The sequence below is a fragment of the Ctenopharyngodon idella genome, chromosome 24, assembly GCF_019924925.1.
Source record: "Ctenopharyngodon idella isolate HZGC_01 chromosome 24, HZGC01, whole genome shotgun sequence".
In the NCBI taxonomy this organism is placed as follows: Eukaryota; Metazoa; Chordata; class Actinopteri; order Cypriniformes; family Xenocyprididae; genus Ctenopharyngodon; species Ctenopharyngodon idella.
Window position 1 is genome coordinate 3,834,808 of NC_067243.1, and position 18,956 is coordinate 3,853,763.

Consider the following 18,956-nt stretch of genomic DNA (forward strand, 5'->3'; position numbering starts at 1 on the left):
CATCTCCTAAACGACTGCAGCGATATCATTCTGTACTTCGGCTACATTTTCTGAAGAAACAATTGGTGCAGTTGCATTTTCCACTCTTTTTAGACAACCAAGAATAAGGTGTCCATTTTCACCGCAACCAAAGAACTTGTGTTTGTTGTGGCATATATCACATAATTAAAATCATCATGATGAAAATTAAGAGTCAAATCAAGTTCCTCCACGTTATCTTTCAGTGCCATATAAACATAACGTCTGAAACAAACCACGTTTCAACAAAGAAGACTTTCTTCCATTCGGAATCATCTTTATTGAAGAGACCAGTTTTCCATACCTAAAGAGCATATCAACTATTTTTATGTAAAGTGTGGTTCTTCCACACATACATTTATTCACGTTTTCATACACACAAATGTACAATATTGATGTATTTACAGCACTAAAACGTAAATATACTTACATATTAATGGCAATAAAACATAAATCATTTACATATTCAAGTGTGAATGTATATGAATTCCCATGTATTAATATTAAAATAATGGCATTAATTTTTTTTATCTGTTGAATTTTATTGTCATATTATTACATATTTTAGTCTCATTTACTGAATTCAGTTTACTCTTCTACTTAATATGAAATAACATTTCTCTTCCTGACTTGTGCTGCAAACTCGATTCAAAGGATTGACAATGTTAAACAAGACTACACTTTGAAGCTTTAAAATGAATACAATTTCTGTAATTGTTTAACTATTTTGTAATATTTAGTTTGTTTGCTGTGTTTTCTCCTATGCAGTGACTGACTGTACAACCATAAGATACACCAAAGCACAACATAAATAAAACATCAATTTTATTTGTTCGCTGTACTCCAAATCTTTATAATCCATATGTTTGTAAGGAACAGATCCAAGTTTAGCCCTTTATCCGGTGATCTTCATCTTCATCCTCAGCATGACCGTCACGATCAAAGCCAGTGCTCGTCATGATTCACATTTGAAAGTTGCGCCTCGAGAAGCATCACAACATGGTTTACGGCACTGATATCGAACGCTCATTGGTTCTCACCTGCTTCGTCACAGATTGTGACATGCCGCGTTTCAGTGGATTGACATTTGAAATGAGTGCGCGCCTTCACGGAGAGAAGCCGGATTCATATTTTCATGGATTAATAAGTTAAATTCTGCTCTGTACCCTATAAAAAACTATTACCGCCAGAGAGGACTGTGACTGGAGCTCATCATCATTTGAACAATTTTTGGTACCACTTTTGACATTTCCGTAATAAATAAATTATTTTGATTGCGTTTAGGGGTAGGAATAGGATTAGTGGCTTAAAATATAATTTTAATATTACATTTTTACTAAAATTGTCATTTTCCTACACATTTCTGTCCATTATGTTTTATTCTTTTAACATTCTGTATAAAATGGGTATGTTTAGGTTCAGGATGCGTTTTTTTTTGTGTGTGTGTTTTTATATGTTTCAGCACCTTTCTAAATGTACAAAAGTGTATAAATTAATACCTACATATTAACTATGAGACCAGGCTGCACATTTAGTCTAGAACCACAATAACATCAAGAATCACAATAAGGGGCTAAGATCTCCTTGTTCAGGCTATATTGTACCGATGGTTTTGGTGTGGATTTGAATTGCTGTGTTCACATGTGCCTAAACAAACAGAAAAGGTGCCAGGTTCATTAACAAATGCTCTAAACGAGTCGGGTCTAAAAACACTGTTTTAATAACCTTTGTCTTATCAATGGAAAACTTTTATTTGCTCACCCTGAATGTTTTTCAGTATCTTCAGTGTTACCACTGAAACTTATTGTAAAATTAATTCCTATTGTATGGCTTTGTTTTGATAGATTCACCCATCCATCAGCAGCCACGTCATTTTAACCAGGAAAGACTACGAAGTATGTCGAAATGTCAAGGTAATTATGCATATTATACATAGTGTATAAGTTCACAGTGTAGGCATAATGTTGAACACAGTAAGATTTTTAATGTTTTTAAAAGAAGTTTCATCTGCTCACCAAGGCTGCATTTATTTAATTAAAATACAGTGAATACAGTAATATTTTGAAATATTATTCCAGTGTAAATCAGCTGTTTTCTATGTGAATATATAGTAAAGTGTAATTTATTCCTGTGATCAAAGCTGAATTTTCAGCATCATTACTCCAGTCTTCAGTGTCACATGATCCTTCAGAAATCATTCTAATATGATGATTTGATGATCAAGAAACATTTATGATTATTATCAATGTTGAAAACAATTGTGTACTTTTTTCAGGATTCCTTGATGACTAGAAAGTACAAAAGAACAGCATTTATCTGAAGCTAAAGCTTTTGTAACTTTTATTTAACAATGATGCATTAAATTGATCAAAAGTAAACACAGTAAAGACATTTATAATATTACAAAAGATTATATTTCAAATAAATGCTGTTCTTCTGAACTTTCTATTCATCAATCCTGAAAAAAAATATTGTACACAAATATTTTGTACAATTGTTCACAATAAATGTTTCTTGATCATCAAATCATCATATCAGAATGATTTCTGAAGGATCATGTGACACTGAAGACTGGAGTAATGATGCTGAAAATTCAGCTTTGATCACAGGAATAAATTACACTTTACTATATATTCACATAGAAAACAGTTATTTTAAATTGTAATAATATTTCACTGTTTTACTGTATTTACTGTATTTTTAATTAAATAAATGCAGCCTTGGTGAGCAGACGAAACTTCTTTTAAAAACATTAAAAATCTTACTGTGTCCAAACTTTTGATTGGTAGTGTATATATATATATATATATATATATATATATATATATATATATATATATATATATTATACAGTGCGTTCATAATCTTTTTTTTCCAAGCACATTAGTAGTTATATGCTGCACCTTCTGTCAAAATGATGGATCGTGACCTTTGACCTTTCTGACCTCTGTGACCCTTGGGGCCACCCACGACGTTCCCCTCCCCCACGGACCACCCACGAAGTTTTCCCATCCCCCTACCATGGTTGACCGTAGTATCACCCCAATGACCTTTGACATTGTTGGTGATCCTCCGGGGCCCGATATGACCTTTGTCCACATATTTTGAATAGCGATGGTGCCCTGTGAACCTCTGGACATCTTCTGGGTGATCAAATGGCAGACGGATGATTTTAAGGCTTTTTGAACTCTGACACGCCATATTTGAGTGTGTGATGTGATGGCATCCGCATTCCAGCTTGCTTGTGGTCATTTTATGATGCTCTCATTTCTCTGTCTGTGCAAACGATAAGCAACACGAGTCTAGAAACAGTCGGATCAAAATAATAAACATATTTTATGAAATAGATTACACACATTTCAATCATTCTGTTCTTTTAAGGAAGTTGATGATAAAATTATAATACACTGAATTACAAACAGTTACTAAATTTACTGAGACCATTTAATTATAGTTTAGCTAAATGAAAAATGCTTATGAAATATTAAACACCCAAAATGAGGTTCATCAAGTAGTTGAATTTTCATTTTAACTTTGTCAAAGCATAAGAGGTTTTTGTGGACATGTCCATGTTTTTGTGGAGACCTTCCATTGACATGACTATTTTTTATCACTTATCCCTAAACTCCCACATCACAGTAATTCAAAGAGTTGATTACTATAAATGGTGTTTAGTATATTTAGCATATTTCAAAAAGTTCATTGAATAACATTCACTTCTTTTAAAAGTTTATAAATAAATTGTATAAAATTAAACATGCTTCTAAAACAGTATTAAACATTTATTTATAAAACAACTCATGTTTTTTCAGAGAGCTGGGGAAAAAAACACTCCTTACTTTTTTTGATGTCCTTAACATGAATAAAGTTGAAGTCTAAAAATCTCTCTCTCTCCAAGTAACTTCATGCAACCGTGCTGTGAAACCTGAGACAGAGGGGGGTGATGAAACATTGTTTTGTCTGTGCTAACTTTTATTTCAAAGCATACATTTAAAAGTTTAAATTACATCTTTTAAAAAGTCTCAAGTCAAATCTTCCTAGAAGACTGATTATCTGACTTAAAACCTAAAGTATATTTTTATTTATCAGTGTATGTATAAAATGTTGAGGTCTCACACATTGTGCAACATTTTCAATAATTCCTTAAGAAAAATCACCAAGCATTTTCAGAAAGAGAACCTGTAAAATCTCAGGCTGGTTCTTATCTCTATTTTAAATGAAATGATTCTAAATAAATGTGTAACATCAAACATGATGCTAAAATGTATTTAAACAAATTTAACATAGTTTAGTTTTAGCTAAATAAATAAATAATTATAAATATGAAAATGCCTTACATTTTCAGAGAGTTGAAGAAGCAGTTCTTGATGATAAAAAGTAAATAGTTTAAGTTGTATTATAAACAAAACACTCCCAGATCCTCCTAGGAATAAACTCTAGTGTGAATGAGAGATGGGAGAGTCAGACAGATGAGCTTCTGTCACAGCATACGTTCAGACCGCTAACTCCTTTCCAGAGTGAATGCTTCTGTATTCAATTTATTTCAAAGCACAAATATGTTCTTAAATATGATCTTTTAAAAAATTACAAGGTTGTTTAAATCCATTCTTTAAAGTTTTAATTGAATTCAAATATTCTTCCTAGAAGTCTACTCTATCGGGATAATAATCTGATGCCCTACGGTGGAAATGATTTTGCCTGAATTTAACCTAAAGTATCATTTATATGTGTATATATAAGTATTCCATGTTTCATAGTTTAAAGAAAAAACTTGTACTTAGTCATCTTAGATCTCAATAATACAAAAAAATTCAAGCAACATTTTTGCCCATGAGACACACAATGTTTTAAGAAATCTGTATGTTTTTAAAATAAACTGCAAATATTTAATTTGATTTTTTTAAAAATCCAAAAGTGAAGGTGTTTGTGTGTTTGAAGCTTCACAACTCGAACGTAACTCAGAACGAGGGCTCAACATTGCTCTTGTTTAAAGTCGTATCTTTGAGAAAATCACACATTTTCAGAGAGAGAGAGATCAGATGTTCCTCTGTGTTGCTCCCATGAAAAAAAGTATCTTGAGTGAATATTTCATTTTACTCATCTTATTTTAAAGCATGATATTACTTATAAAATAAATGATATAACATGATATAACTTCAAATAAAAAAGTGGTCATATGTTGTCATACTATTTTGCTGTGCCTGAACTCTGCATCTGACATTCTGTACTATCTATGATCTAGACTGGCACAAGCATTTGTCACTGTGGAAACATATACCCTTTACTGAAAATATACAAAAATATATAATACCGGTTATCTACTCAAAAATATGTGTACATTTTTAAAAATATCTGTGTGCCACACTGATGACACTAACAGGAAGAATGCCCTTTGACTCCCAATTATTTAAAGTGACCCTACAAACGACATGTTTTCAACTGAGTGAATCCACACATGCCGGGGTCTTTCAGAAGATGCGACTCCACAGGGTTCAGTCAGTCTCCTGAGATTGTTTAATTTCCCTTAAAAACCAAAGATTAGGCCAAATCCCTACCAGGCATGTCCACATCAGACTCTGTGGTAGAAAATGTCCTTGCTGTTAAAACCTAGTATATCTGTTAAATATGTTGTTTTGTGTTTTAAAAACCATACATTTACACTTGCATTTTTTTTTCTTTTTAATTGACGCATGTCTCATAGATCTTTGTGATTTTATTTTTCTTATTTCTATAGTTTCAATTCCTAGTAAATATAAAACAAAAGAATGATGTCGATTTTTTTTTTTTTTTTTTTGCTGCAAAGTTTTTAACAATTAGATATTACACAGTTCCTCACACAATGCAACCTTTAAGGATAGGCTCATGACAATGCGTGAAAACACTACATATGTAAGATAGTTTTACCAAAAATCAAATACTGTATTACATTTTTTTTTTTTAAAGATAATCTTACTTTAAAGTATGAATGAAAAGTTAAAAGCAAACATATATTCATACCCGTTTGTTCTGACACACTGCCATTCATTGTTTTATAAAATGTGCTTTTATTATTTCTACAAGGGTTCATACTACTTTTATCAGTCTAATAAATATGAAGTTAATACATGATGAAACAGAATATCACGCTACCAAATACTTTTGACACAATGTTTTTAAGAATTTTTGTTTGTTTGTTTGTTTTTTAAATACGACTAAACCACTTTATTTTTTCTTTTGACAGACTATTAGACAAAAATCATTTTGCCGTGGTGTTGAAATAGGACTTATTTCAAAGTTTCAGACATGCTACAATCATGCGATACAAGGATCTGGCTGAAGCTTCATAATAAACAAAGAAAAGAATAGGTCATTTTCACTTGTCAACATGTATTATACACACTTTCAACATGTATTATACGATATTTGTACGTTATTATTCACACCATCTGAAAGGTTTCAGTAAAGCTTTAGATCAGAAGGAGGGTAATCAAAGTTACACACTGAAGTAAAGCTATAGATACATCTCAAACATGATCTTTGTACAAATTATATGAGCACAATAAATTCTCACATCTAAATTCAAGAGGCCTAGTAACTAAGAAAGCAGTGACATCATGTAAGAAAAGTGTTATATACAGAAGTTCACTCTTGATTTACTGTGATAGGCATTTTTACCCCCTTCATTAGTCTTAGTCACATTATAAAGACTATCAAGATCACTGGTAGCATTTTATTCGACGGTCTGTATATGTTTTTAGCCGAATACTCCTCTCTGGTTGCTTTCACTGTAGGTTTCTGCAAATCACACATGTGTGATGAACACAGACCATTCATTTAAGTATCTTTTTAGATGTATGACTGAACTTCTGACAAAACCAATTCTGTTTAATGAATCATTTCTTTCAATATCACAGCATGACGTTAAAGAATGTGTATTATAGTATAGAGTTTTGTTAGAGTCTATGTCACGCCGTTGTAATGCAAGCTTATTTTTAGAACTATAACATCATATACCCTTGTAAAGAAGAAATTCAAACAATCATTATACCGGTATTATACGTACAAAATTTATGTGTGTACGACATATAAGATACATTTAGCTATAATGTAAACATAATACAGAAATCCTCTCTTCTGATCTATTGCAAAAGATTGTAATTTGTAAATGCCATTTTTCCACCAGCAGATGACACTGTTTACAATTTTTATTAGTTTGTATATATGTACAGTTTTAGATAAAGACTGCACTCTGAGTTTGGTCAAACATGCAGCTACTCGCAGGACATAATAAAAACATGAACAAATGATACTCCTACTACATGAGAGTGTTTAAACTAAAAGTGTAATGTTCTTTTAGGCCATCTTTCTGGTCTGTCTATGAAGCGGTCACAAGACACATAATGCATCAACGTAAAAAGTGAGTCTTGCTGTTTTTCTGTTACATTACAGCTATTACACTTCAAACTTTTATAACTATTGCACTTAGAGCTATGCATTTCACGGCACAGTCATAGACACACAGTTCTTTTGTGCTTGTCTTTAAACAACAGTTAAGTAGATTAATTGAAAATTAAATTGAAAAGTGGGATGATTCATGCCTTTTTTTTTTTTTTTATTATTATTCTGTCAACACCAATACTTTGACACCAGTGTTTTTTGGTGTCTGTCCTTTAGAACTGATCCAGAAATGATTTGTTATTCTTTTTATGAAAACGTGTGATAGACAGTTTTTTGTCCTCATCAGCAGAATACTAAAATGTTTTAACATATTGTAAATGTCAATAGTTTTAACTAGCAAATGCAAGTGAACTGTTATTAAGGAGATAATTTACATTTTATATGTGAAACAAACTCAGTCTCAGTCAGTTGGATTCTAGTTTCTATTGAACATTGTTATTGTACCGCATGTTTAACAGTGCTAGGGTTCTCGGCCTCATCAAACTTCACACAAGTCACAAAGTCTTTATCAGTGATCATCTGACTCTGAAGCTAGACTAAATATTAGGATGTAGTTTGGAGACATTTGAGTTTTCTTTGATTTGTTTGCACTTTTCCTGAAATACACTGCTTTTGAAATTATTTACCAATTTTTAATATCAACATTTTCAACGTATTGCTGTGTGATTGTAATATTTGTGTGTGTGTGTGTGTGTGTGTGCGTGTGTCTGCTTTCATTACACTTTGTATCCTTGAATATGTTGTAGTCAACTTTAGGTATTCTCGGCATCTCTTTATTCGTAGCATTTGCTTGATTTAATAAAATATTGGTTTAAATCATCATCTTCACTTGAGATCTTTACACTATTTTATTATAAAATCCTAGTTTTTAAATAGCGCTGAAATAGATTTTTGGGGTGGTATGTGGATATTGAATATAGCACAAGGAGCTCTGAAATATTTTATCTTGTAAAACATTTAAAATGACTTCAAACGCTATATAGACGTTTACCCTCCAGGGGTTAGAGGTTACACAGCGGGTGTTCACATTCTCTCTCTAGTTAAAACCTACAGGCCCTACCTACTGAATAAGCTGTAGGAAACGGTCTGCAAAGCTACAATGGCTACTCCACAAGCTCCTGAAACTTCTGTTGAAAGTTATGTTAAAACAGAAGAAAAAATTCCTTACGCACGGCAGAAAAAACACAGGATTCGTTTGACCAAGTTTCTTCATGAAGATGAAAATTTTGTGAAACAGGAATTTCTGATGGCCGATGTTTATGTGGGCGGTTTTGTTTTTAACAAAGCATCACGTACGGTTAAACTCTACGCTATGGAATTTTTTGAAGAAGAATTTACATCACAGACACCTTGTGTGCTTTTGCCCGCCAAGGACTGGTCATTTTTCTACAATCGTATCTGGACCGATCTGAATGGGATCGCTGGTAAAAGCTTTTACGTGAACAAGTGGGATGGAGTGACCCCAAACGTGCGGTACAAGGTGATACAGCCCGGTGATAACGTAACTATATCAACCTGTTGGAACATGTCACTTCATGACCAAAACCTCATTAAGTGGATGAAACCCCGTGAGGACTGCGAAATAGACTTTTCGTCTCAATCTGATGACGAATGGGACCCCGACTGGCCAATTCCAGAGGACGACCCCTTCGATTGCTGTAGGTCTACAAAGAGTCTATATTTTGAGTGGAGCGATGTACCCACGTTAAGTACCGTCTTTTTAACAATAGACAAGTTGTTTAATTCGAGCTGAATTCATTTTGAGTATTACTGAATGATCAATCAGTCATGGTGATGCGCCTTAATATGTAATATATGGTAGCATGATGTAGCAAACCCTGAAATTAACATTGATATCGAGCCCTTGCTTCTGTTTTGTTTGTTACTTGACATTATCCATGTTCCTTGCTATATGTGTAATTGTTTTTGTCAAATAAACTGATTGGATCTAATTTCCCTCGCCTCTAAGAATCTCTATGTTACAGACATAATGACTTATTCCAATTATACATACTTTAAACAAATTCTATATTTTTTGAAAAAATACTAAAATTATAAATATGTGCATTACGTTTAAAATTTTACTTGAGACAATTTAATATGACGATGTCAATAAAAATCTTTAACGGAACATATTTGGTAGTGGTTAAAATCAGCGCAAAATAAATTCCATCCTACTTCTGCATGTTATGTTTGTTTTGTTTTTGTCTTTTGTTTTTAATAATTTTATTTAATTTATTTTTTACCTCATAGAATCAGGATTGCAATTTGTGTAATACTGTTTTTAATGATCTCAGACATGGTCGTAAATAACAACAAGTGATTCAAACTTTTATTTCAAAGTTATTGAATATACATTGAAGAAATGACATTACATACATAAAATAAAACAGTAATCATGAAATTACAGGTGGTCTAACCATAAAAGAAAATCTCTGCAGACTATCATGTTTCGGTCTAGGACGTGATTGACCAGCGTTTCAACAATTTCGCCTATGGTATTTTCATCAGCATTGTTTGAATGCAGTGAGACACAAACATCTGTTACAATTGTACACATACAGAGAACCACAGTAACTCCTAACTCTTCGGTACATTCAGACATCACATCCAGAACTTTTCTTATTATTTCACAGATTGGTTCTTTGGTGTAAACACACATGCTCGTCACATCAGAATACCATGAATTTGTCAGGCCTCTTACGACATCCATTTCCTTGTTGAGATTTGTTACACGTTTAGTATCCCCCTCACAGGCCTTATTCGAATCAAATGCAGCATCGATGATCTTGTGCATCAGCTGAACCATCTGTCCTCTGAAATAATCTTTAAACATACAGTCCAAGATCCCTTTTAGAGGGCACTCATTGCCTGTGGCGCACTGGCACGCGGGGTGTCCGTGCACAGCCTCATCAGAACACATAGGTGGGTCGTTCCCCATCAGCTTTTGCATAGACTTAGAATTCAGCTCGAATTAAACAACTTGTCTATTGTTAAAAAGACGGTACTTAACGCGGGTACATCGCTCCACTCAAAATATAGACTCTTTGTAGACCTACAGCATTCGAAGGGGTCGTCCTCTGGAATTGGCCAGTCGGGGTCCCATTCGTCATCAGATTGAGACGAAAAGTCTATTTCGCAGTCCTCACGGGGTTTCATCCACTTAATGAGGTTTTGGTCATGAAGTGACATGTTCCAACAGGTTGATATAGTTACGTTATCACCGGGCTTTATCACCTTGTACCGCACGTTTGGGGTCACTCCATCCCACTTGTTCACGTAAAAGCTTTTACCAGCGATCCCATTCAGATCGGTCCAGATACGATTGTAGAAAAATGACCAGTCCTTGGCGGGCAAAAGCACACAAGGTGTCTGTGATGTAAATTCTTCTTCAAAAAATTCCATAGCGTAGAGTTTAACCGTACGTGATGCTTTGTTAAAAACAAAACCGCCCACATAAACATCGGCCATCAGAAATTCCTGTTTCACAAAATTTTCATCTTCATGAAGAAACTTGGTCAAACGAATCCTGTGTTTTTTCTGCCGTGCGTAAGGAATTTTTTCTTCTGTTTTAACATAACTTTCAACAGAAGTTTCAGGAGCTTGTGGAGTAGCCATTGTAGCTTTGCAGACCGTTTCCTACAGCTTATTCAGTAGGTAGGGCCTGTAGGTTTTAACTAGAGAGAGAATGTGAACACCCGCTGTGTAACCTCTAACCCCTGGAGGGTAAACGTCTATATAGCGTTTGAAGTCATTTTAAATGTTTTACAAGATAAAATATTTCAGAGCTCCTTGTGCTATATTCAATATCCACATACCACCCCAAAAATCTATTTCAGCGCTATTTAAAAACTAGGATTTTATAATAAAATAGTGTAAAGATCTCAAGTGAAGATGATGATTTAAACCAATATTTTATTAAATCAAGCAAATGCTACGAATAAAGAGATGCCGAGAATACCTAAAGTTGACTACAACATATTCAAGGATACAAAGTGTAATGAAAGCAGACACACGCACACACACACACACACACACACAAATATTACAATCACACAGCAATACGTTGAAAATGTTGATATTAAAAATTGGTAAATAATTTCAAAAGCAGTGTATTTCAGGAAAAGTGCAAACAAATCAAAGAAAACTCAAATGTCTCCAAACTACATCCTAATATTTAGTCTAGCTTCAGAGTCAGATGACCACTGATAAAGACTTTGTGACTTGTGTGAAGTTTGATGAGGCCGAGAACCCTAGCACTGTTAAACATGCGGTACAATAACAATGTTCAATAGAAACTAGAATCCAACTGACTGAGACTGAGTTTGTTTCACATATAAAATGTAAATTATCTCCTTAATAACAGTTCACTTGCATTTGCTAGTTCAAACTATTGACATTTACAATATGTTAAAACATTTTAGTATTCTGCTGATGAGGACAAAAAACTGTCTATCACACGTTTTCATAAAAAGAATAACAAATCATTTCTGGATCAGTTCTAAAGGACAGACACCAAAAAACACTGGTGTCAAAGTATTGGTGTTGACAGAATAATAATAAAAAAAAAAGGCATGAATCATCCCACTTTTCAATTTAATTTTCAATTAATCTACTTAACTGTTGTTTAAAGACAAGCACAAAAGAACTGTGTGTCTATGACGTGCCGTGAAATGCATAGCTCTAAGTGCAATAGTTATAAAAGTTTGAAGTGTAATAGCTGTAATGTAACAGAAAAACAGCAAGACTTACTTTTTACGTTGATGCATTATGTGTCTTGTGACCGCTTCATAGACAGACCAGAAAGATGGCCTAAAAGAACATTACACTTTTAGTTTAAACACTCTCATGTAGTAGGAGTATCATTTGTTCATGTTTTTATTATGTCCTGCGAGTAGCTGCATGTTTGACCAAACTCAGAGTGCAGTCTTTATCTAAAACTGTACATATATACAAACTAATAAAAATTGTAAACAGTGTCATCTGCTGGTGGAAAAATGGCATTTACAAATTACAATCTTTTGCAATAGATCAGAAGAGAGGATTTCTGTATTATGTTTACATTATAGCTAAATGTATCTTATATGTCGTACACACATAAATTTTGTACGTATAATACCGGTATAATGATTGTTTGAATTTCTTCTTTACAAGGGTATATGATGTTATAGTTCTAAAAATAAGCTTGCATTACAACGGCGTGACATAGACTCTAACAAAACTCTATACTATAATACACATTCTTTAACGTCATGCTGTGATATTGAAAGAAATGATTCATTAAACAGAATTGGTTTTGTCAGAAGTTCAGTCATACATCTAAAAAGATACTTAAATGAATGGTCTGTGTTCATCACACATGTGTGATTTGCAGAAACCTACAGTGAAAGCAACCAGAGAGGAGTATTCGGCTAAAAACATATACAGACCGTCGAATAAAATGCTACCAGTGATCTTGATAGTCTTTATAATGTGACTAAGACTAATGAAGGGGGTAAAAATGCCTATCACAGTAAATCAAGAGTGAACTTCTGTATATAACACTTTTCTTACATGATGTCACTGCTTTCTTAGTTACTAGGCCTCTTGAATTTAGATGTGAGAATTTATTGTGCTCATATAATTTGTACAAAGATCATGTTTGAGATGTATCTATAGCTTTACTTCAGTGTGTAACTTTGATTACCCTCCTTCTGATCTAAAGCTTTACTGAAACCTTTCAGATGGTGTGAATAATAACGTACAAATATCGTATAATACATGTTGAAAGTGTGTATAATACATGTTGACAAGTGAAAATGACCTATTCTTTTCTTTGTTTATTATGAAGCTTCAGCCAGATCCTTGTATCGCATGATTGTAGCATGTCTGAAACTTTGAAATAAGTCCTATTTCAACACCACGGGAAAATGATTTTTGTCTAATAGTCTGTCAAAAGAAAAAATAAAGTGATTTAGTCGTATTTAAAAAACAAACAAACAAACAAAAATTCTTAAAAACATTGTGTCAAAAGTATTTGGTAGCGTGATATTCTGTTTCATCATGTATTAACTTCATATTCATTAGACTGATAAAAGTAGTATGAACCCTTGTAGAAATAATAAAAGCACATTTTATAAAACAATGAATGGCAGTGTGTCAGAACAAACGGGTATGAATATATGTTTGCTTTTAACTTTTCATTCATACTTTAAAGTAAGATTATCTTTTAAAAAAAAAATGTAATACAGTATTTGATTTTTGGTAAAACTATCTTACATATGTAGTGTTTTCACGCATTGTCATGAGCCTATCCTTAAAGGTTGCATTGTGTGAGGAACTGTGTAATATCTAATTGTTAAAAACTTTGCAGCAAAAAAAAAAAAAAAAAAAAATCGACATCATTCTTTTGTTTTATATTTACTAGGAATTGAAACTATAGAAATAAGAAAAATAAAATCACAAAGATCTATGAGACATGCGTCAATTAAAAAGAAAAAAAAATGCAAGTGTAAATGTATGGTTTTTAAAACACAAAACAACATATTTAACAGATATACTAGGTTTTAACAGCAAGGACATTTTCTACCACAGAGTCTGATGTGGACATGCCTGGTAGGGATTTGGCCTAATCTTTGGTTTTTAAGGGAAATTAAACAATCTCAGGAGACTGACTGAACCCTGTGGAGTCGCATCTTCTGAAAGACCCCGGCATGTGTGGATTCACTCAGTTGAAAACATGTCGTTTGTAGGGTCACTTTAAATAATTGGGAGTCAAAGGGCATTCTTCCTGTTAGTGTCATCAGTGTGGCACACAGATATTTTTAAAAATGTACACATATTTTTGAGTAGATAACCGGTATTATATATTTTTGTATATTTTCAGTAAAGGGTATATGTTTCCACAGTGACAAATGCTTGTGCCAGTCTAGATCATAGATAGTACAGAATGTCAGATGCAGAGTTCAGGCACAGCAAAATAGTATGACAACATATGACCACTTTTTTATTTGAAGTTATATCATGTTATATCATTTATTTTATAAGTAATATCATGCTTTAAAATAAGATGAGTAAAATGAAATATTCACTCAAGATACTTTTTTTCATGGGAGCAACACAGAGGAACATCTGATCTCTCTCTCTCTGAAAATGTGTGATTTTCTCAAAGATACGACTTTAAACAAGAGCAATGTTGAGCCCTCGTTCTGAGTTACGTTCGAGTTGTGAAGCTTCAAACACACAAACACCTTCACTTTTGGATTTTTAAAAAAATCAAATTAAATATTTGCAGTTTATTTTAAAAACATACAGATTTCTTAAAACATTGTGTGTCTCATGGGCAAAAATGTTGCTTGAATTTTTTTGTATTATTGAGATCTAAGATGACTAAGTACAAGTTTTTTCTTTAAACTATGAAACATGGAATACTTATATATACACATATAAATGATACTTTAGGTTAAATTCAGGCAAAATCATTTCCACCGTAGGGCATCAGATTATTATCCCGATAGAGTAGACTTCTAGGAAGAATATTTGAATTCAATTAAAACTTTAAAGAATGGATTTAAACAACCTTGTAATTTTTTAAAAGATCATATTTAAGAACATATTTGTGCTTTGAAATAAATTGAATACAGAAGCATTCACTCTGGAAAGGAGTTAGCGGTCTGAACGTATGCTGTGACAGAAGCTCATCTGTCTGACTCTCCCATCTCTCATTCACACTAGAGTTTATTCCTAGGAGGATCTGGGAGTGTTTTGTTTATAATACAACTTAAACTATTTACTTTTTATCATCAAGAACTGCTTCTTCAACTCTCTGAAAATGTAAGGCATTTTCATATTTATAATTATTTATTTATTTAGCTAAAACTAAACTATGTTAAATTTGTTTAAATACATTTTAGCATCATGTTTGATGTTACACATTTATTTAGAATCATTTCATTTAAAATAGAGATAAGAACCAGCCTGAGATTTTACAGGTTCTCTTTCTGAAAATGCTTGGTGATTTTTCTTAAGGAATTATTGAAAATGTTGCACAATGTGTGAGACCTCAACATTTTATACATACACTGATAAATAAAAATATACTTTAGGTTTTAAGTCAGATAATCAGTCTTCTAGGAAGATTTGACTTGAGACTTTTTAAAAGATGTAATTTAAACTTTTAAATGTATGCTTTGAAATAAAAGTTAGCACAGACAAAACAATGTTTCATCACCCCCCTCTGTCTCAGGTTTCACAGCACGGTTGCATGAAGTTACTTGGAGAGAGAGAGATTTTTAGACTTCAACTTTATTCATGTTAAGGACATCAAAAAAAGTAAGGAGTGTTTTTTTCCCCAGCTCTCTGAAAAAACATGAGTTGTTTTATAAATAAATGTTTAATACTGTTTTAGAAGCATGTTTAATTTTATACAATTTATTTATAAACTTTTAAAAGAAGTGAATGTTATTCAATGAACTTTTTGAAATATGCTAAATATACTAAACACCATTTATAGTAATCAACTCTTTGAATTACTGTGATGTGGGAGTTTAGGGATAAGTGATAAAAAATAGTCATGTCAATGGAAGGTCTCCACAAAAACATGGACATGTCCACAAAAACCTCTTATGCTTTGACAAAGTTAAAATGAAAATTCAACTACTTGATGAACCTCATTTTGGGTGTTTAATATTTCATAAGCATTTTTCATTTAGCTAAACTATAATTAAATGGTCTCAGTAAATTTAGTAACTGTTTGTAATTCAGTGTATTATAATTTTATCATCAACTTCCTTAAAAGAACAGAATGATTGAAATGTGTGTAATCTATTTCATAAAATATGTTTATTATTTTGATCCGACTGTTTCTAGACTCGTGTTGCTTATCGTTTGCACAGACAGAGAAATGAGAGCATCATAAAATGACCACAAGCAAGCTGGAATGCGGATGCCATCACATCACACACTCAAATATGGCGTGTCAGAGTTCAAAAAGCCTTAAAATCATCCGTCTGCCATTTGATCACCCAGAAGATGTCCAGAGGTTCACAGGGCACCATCGCTATTCAAAATATGTGGACAAAGGTCATATCGGGCCCCGGAGGATCACCAACAATGTCAAAGGTCATTGGGGTGATACTACGGTCAACCATGGTAGGGGGATGGGAAAACTTCGTGGGTGGTCCGTGGGGGAGGGGAACGTCGTGGGTGGCCCCAAGGGTCACAGAGGTCAGAAAGGTCAAAGGTCACGATCCATCATTTTGACAGAAGGTGCAGCATATAACTACTCACATTTTACCAGTTCCAAACCACATCAATCTTAATAACTACTATTAATCTTGTATTTAATCATTTATAAGTGATATATAATTGTTCATGAAGGCTGGAAGTAAAAAAAAACCAAATAAAAACTTCTATCCTTTACAGATGAAATGAGCCACAAAAGAGATTTAACTCGGACTGAAAAGTCAAAAAGTATTAAATGCTCATGAGAAGGATGCAATACTAATGCAATACTAGAAACTGCAGTTAAGGCATGACCAATGTACAGTGAAATTGGGTCAACAGGGTCAGACAAAAACAGGTGGAAAGAAAAGACATGTTAACTGCAAAGGAATTAAGAATTAAGGTGAAGAATTAAGTGTGAAACAATCAGGAACCCTTTAGTCTCCAGCGCCACCATTTTCCAGAACTGAAACTTACCTGGATTCTCCAGAAGTGTGAGGTGTCAGGATCTCAGAGACTTAGATTAGGCTTTTAATTAGACTTCACACAGCACTTACATACTGTTGTTCTCATGTTGATTTGATTGATTCTACTATTCTCATTCGTAAGTCGCTTTGGAGAAAAGCGTCTGCTAAATGACTAAATGTAATGATCTCAGAGACTTAGATTAGGTAAAGAATCCTAAAAAATGACCCACACTTAATAAGAATGACAGTGTTGTAAAATACACGAATACTGTTTTTATAGGCTTTATAGAGAGATAGATTGAGAGTGACTCTTGAAGAACCAGCTCCACATCCTCTTGTAAAAAGAGATTTAACTCAGACTGAAAAGTCTAAAATTATTAAATGCTCGAGAAGGATGCAATACAGACAGATTGAGAGTGACTCTTGAAGGACCAGCTGCACATCCTCTTGTACCACAGTTTGAAGAATTCATCAGAATCTGGCAGTAAGTTTTGGGAGTTCATTTTTAGTTTATCTCCTACCCTGAAAAGTCTGTCTTGCAGAGATAGACTAAGGCCCTGTCCACACAGAGACGTGTTTTTGTGAATACGCGGAAATTTTGTATCGGACAGGCGTTTCGTCCACACGGATCTGGCGTTTTCGGAAGGTGAAACCGCTATTTTTTGAACCCGGGTCCCAGAGTGGATAAATCTGAAAACGCCATCTTTGCGTTTTCGTGTGGAGAGCCTATCCGTATATTTTGTGAAACAATGATGTCATCACACCACGTGTCGACCCTAGTCAAATGCCGCTAACAGCACAAAACAACAAATACAACAGCAGACTCTAGATGCTTGTGTTCGTGCTGCAGAAGCTACTGAGCCAAAATAAAGTGTTATTTCTAAAGCGCGCAAGGTTTATGCGCATGCTCCAAGTCTTATTCGCTGTTTTATGTGTATCTCTGTGACAGAATTACAGCGCCACATACTGGTCTGGCATGTATACTACATTGTTTTGAGTCAGTTTCGTGTGGATGCAGATATTTCTTGAAAGGAGGAGAAAAGAAGAAGAAGTTTTATTTATATAACACCTTTCCATAGCTCAAGGTCGCTTCACATAGTGCTATACAATACATTTGCACATCCACATACACAATACAAACACATAAGGCCAGATTTAGCCACATTATCCAAAATACATATTGAAAAAATATGTTTTTAGCTTAGTCTTGAAGGTAGGCAAAGAAGATATATTACGAAGTGTAAGGGGTAGCGAATTCCATAATTTAGGAGCATTAACACTAAATGACCTACCACCTACAGTGGACAGCCGAAAACGAGGAATGGACAAAAGACCAAGCTCAGATGATCTGAGGGAACGGGCAGGAGAGTAGGAGCAGAGTAGGTCAGACAGATTTGGAGGCGCAAGGCCATTTAATGCCTTAAATGTTAGAAGTAAAATCTTAAAGTAAATATGTGATGCCACGGGTAGCCAGTGAAGATCACACAGTAGAGGAGTAATGTGAGCAGAACGCCTGGTAGAGGTGAGAACTCTCTCTGCTGAGTTTTGAACATGCTGTAACCTTGCTATGAGTTTTTTAGGCAGACCAAGAAATAGAGCATTGCAATAATCCAGACGTGATGTGATTAATGCATGAATTAAGATTTCAGCATCAGCTAGAGTGAGAGAAGATTGAAGACATGCAATATTACAAAGATGGAAAAAAGAGTTTTTAACGACAGAAGAAATATGAGAGGCATAAGATAGAGATGAGTCAAATAAGACACCAAGATTATGGACAGATGAAGAAGGCTTAACATGAACCCCGTCAATTTCAAATGACAGGTCCGTCCT

General features: G+C 33.7%; 1 protein-coding gene across 7 annotated transcripts in view; it reads left to right on the forward strand.

Moving 5' to 3' along the window:
• Positions 1 to 18,956, forward strand: part of LOC127507818 (ubiquitin carboxyl-terminal hydrolase 47-like) — a 150,682-nt gene that overhangs the window by 105,043 nt on the left and 26,683 nt on the right. For 5 of the 7 annotated variants that reach the window (XM_051885262.1, XM_051885257.1, XM_051885259.1 and 2 more), the window contains exon 2: positions 1,863 to 1,931. The exons of 1 other annotated variant lie outside the window; for it this stretch is intronic. In XM_051885262.1, the coding sequence (XP_051741222.1) occupies positions 1,916 to 1,931 (16 nt within the window). In that variant the 5' untranslated portion in view covers positions 1,863 to 1,915. The remainder of the gene's footprint in view (positions 1 to 1,862; positions 1,932 to 18,956) is intronic. One more of the 7 variants, XM_051885260.1, reaches the window with a different exon arrangement.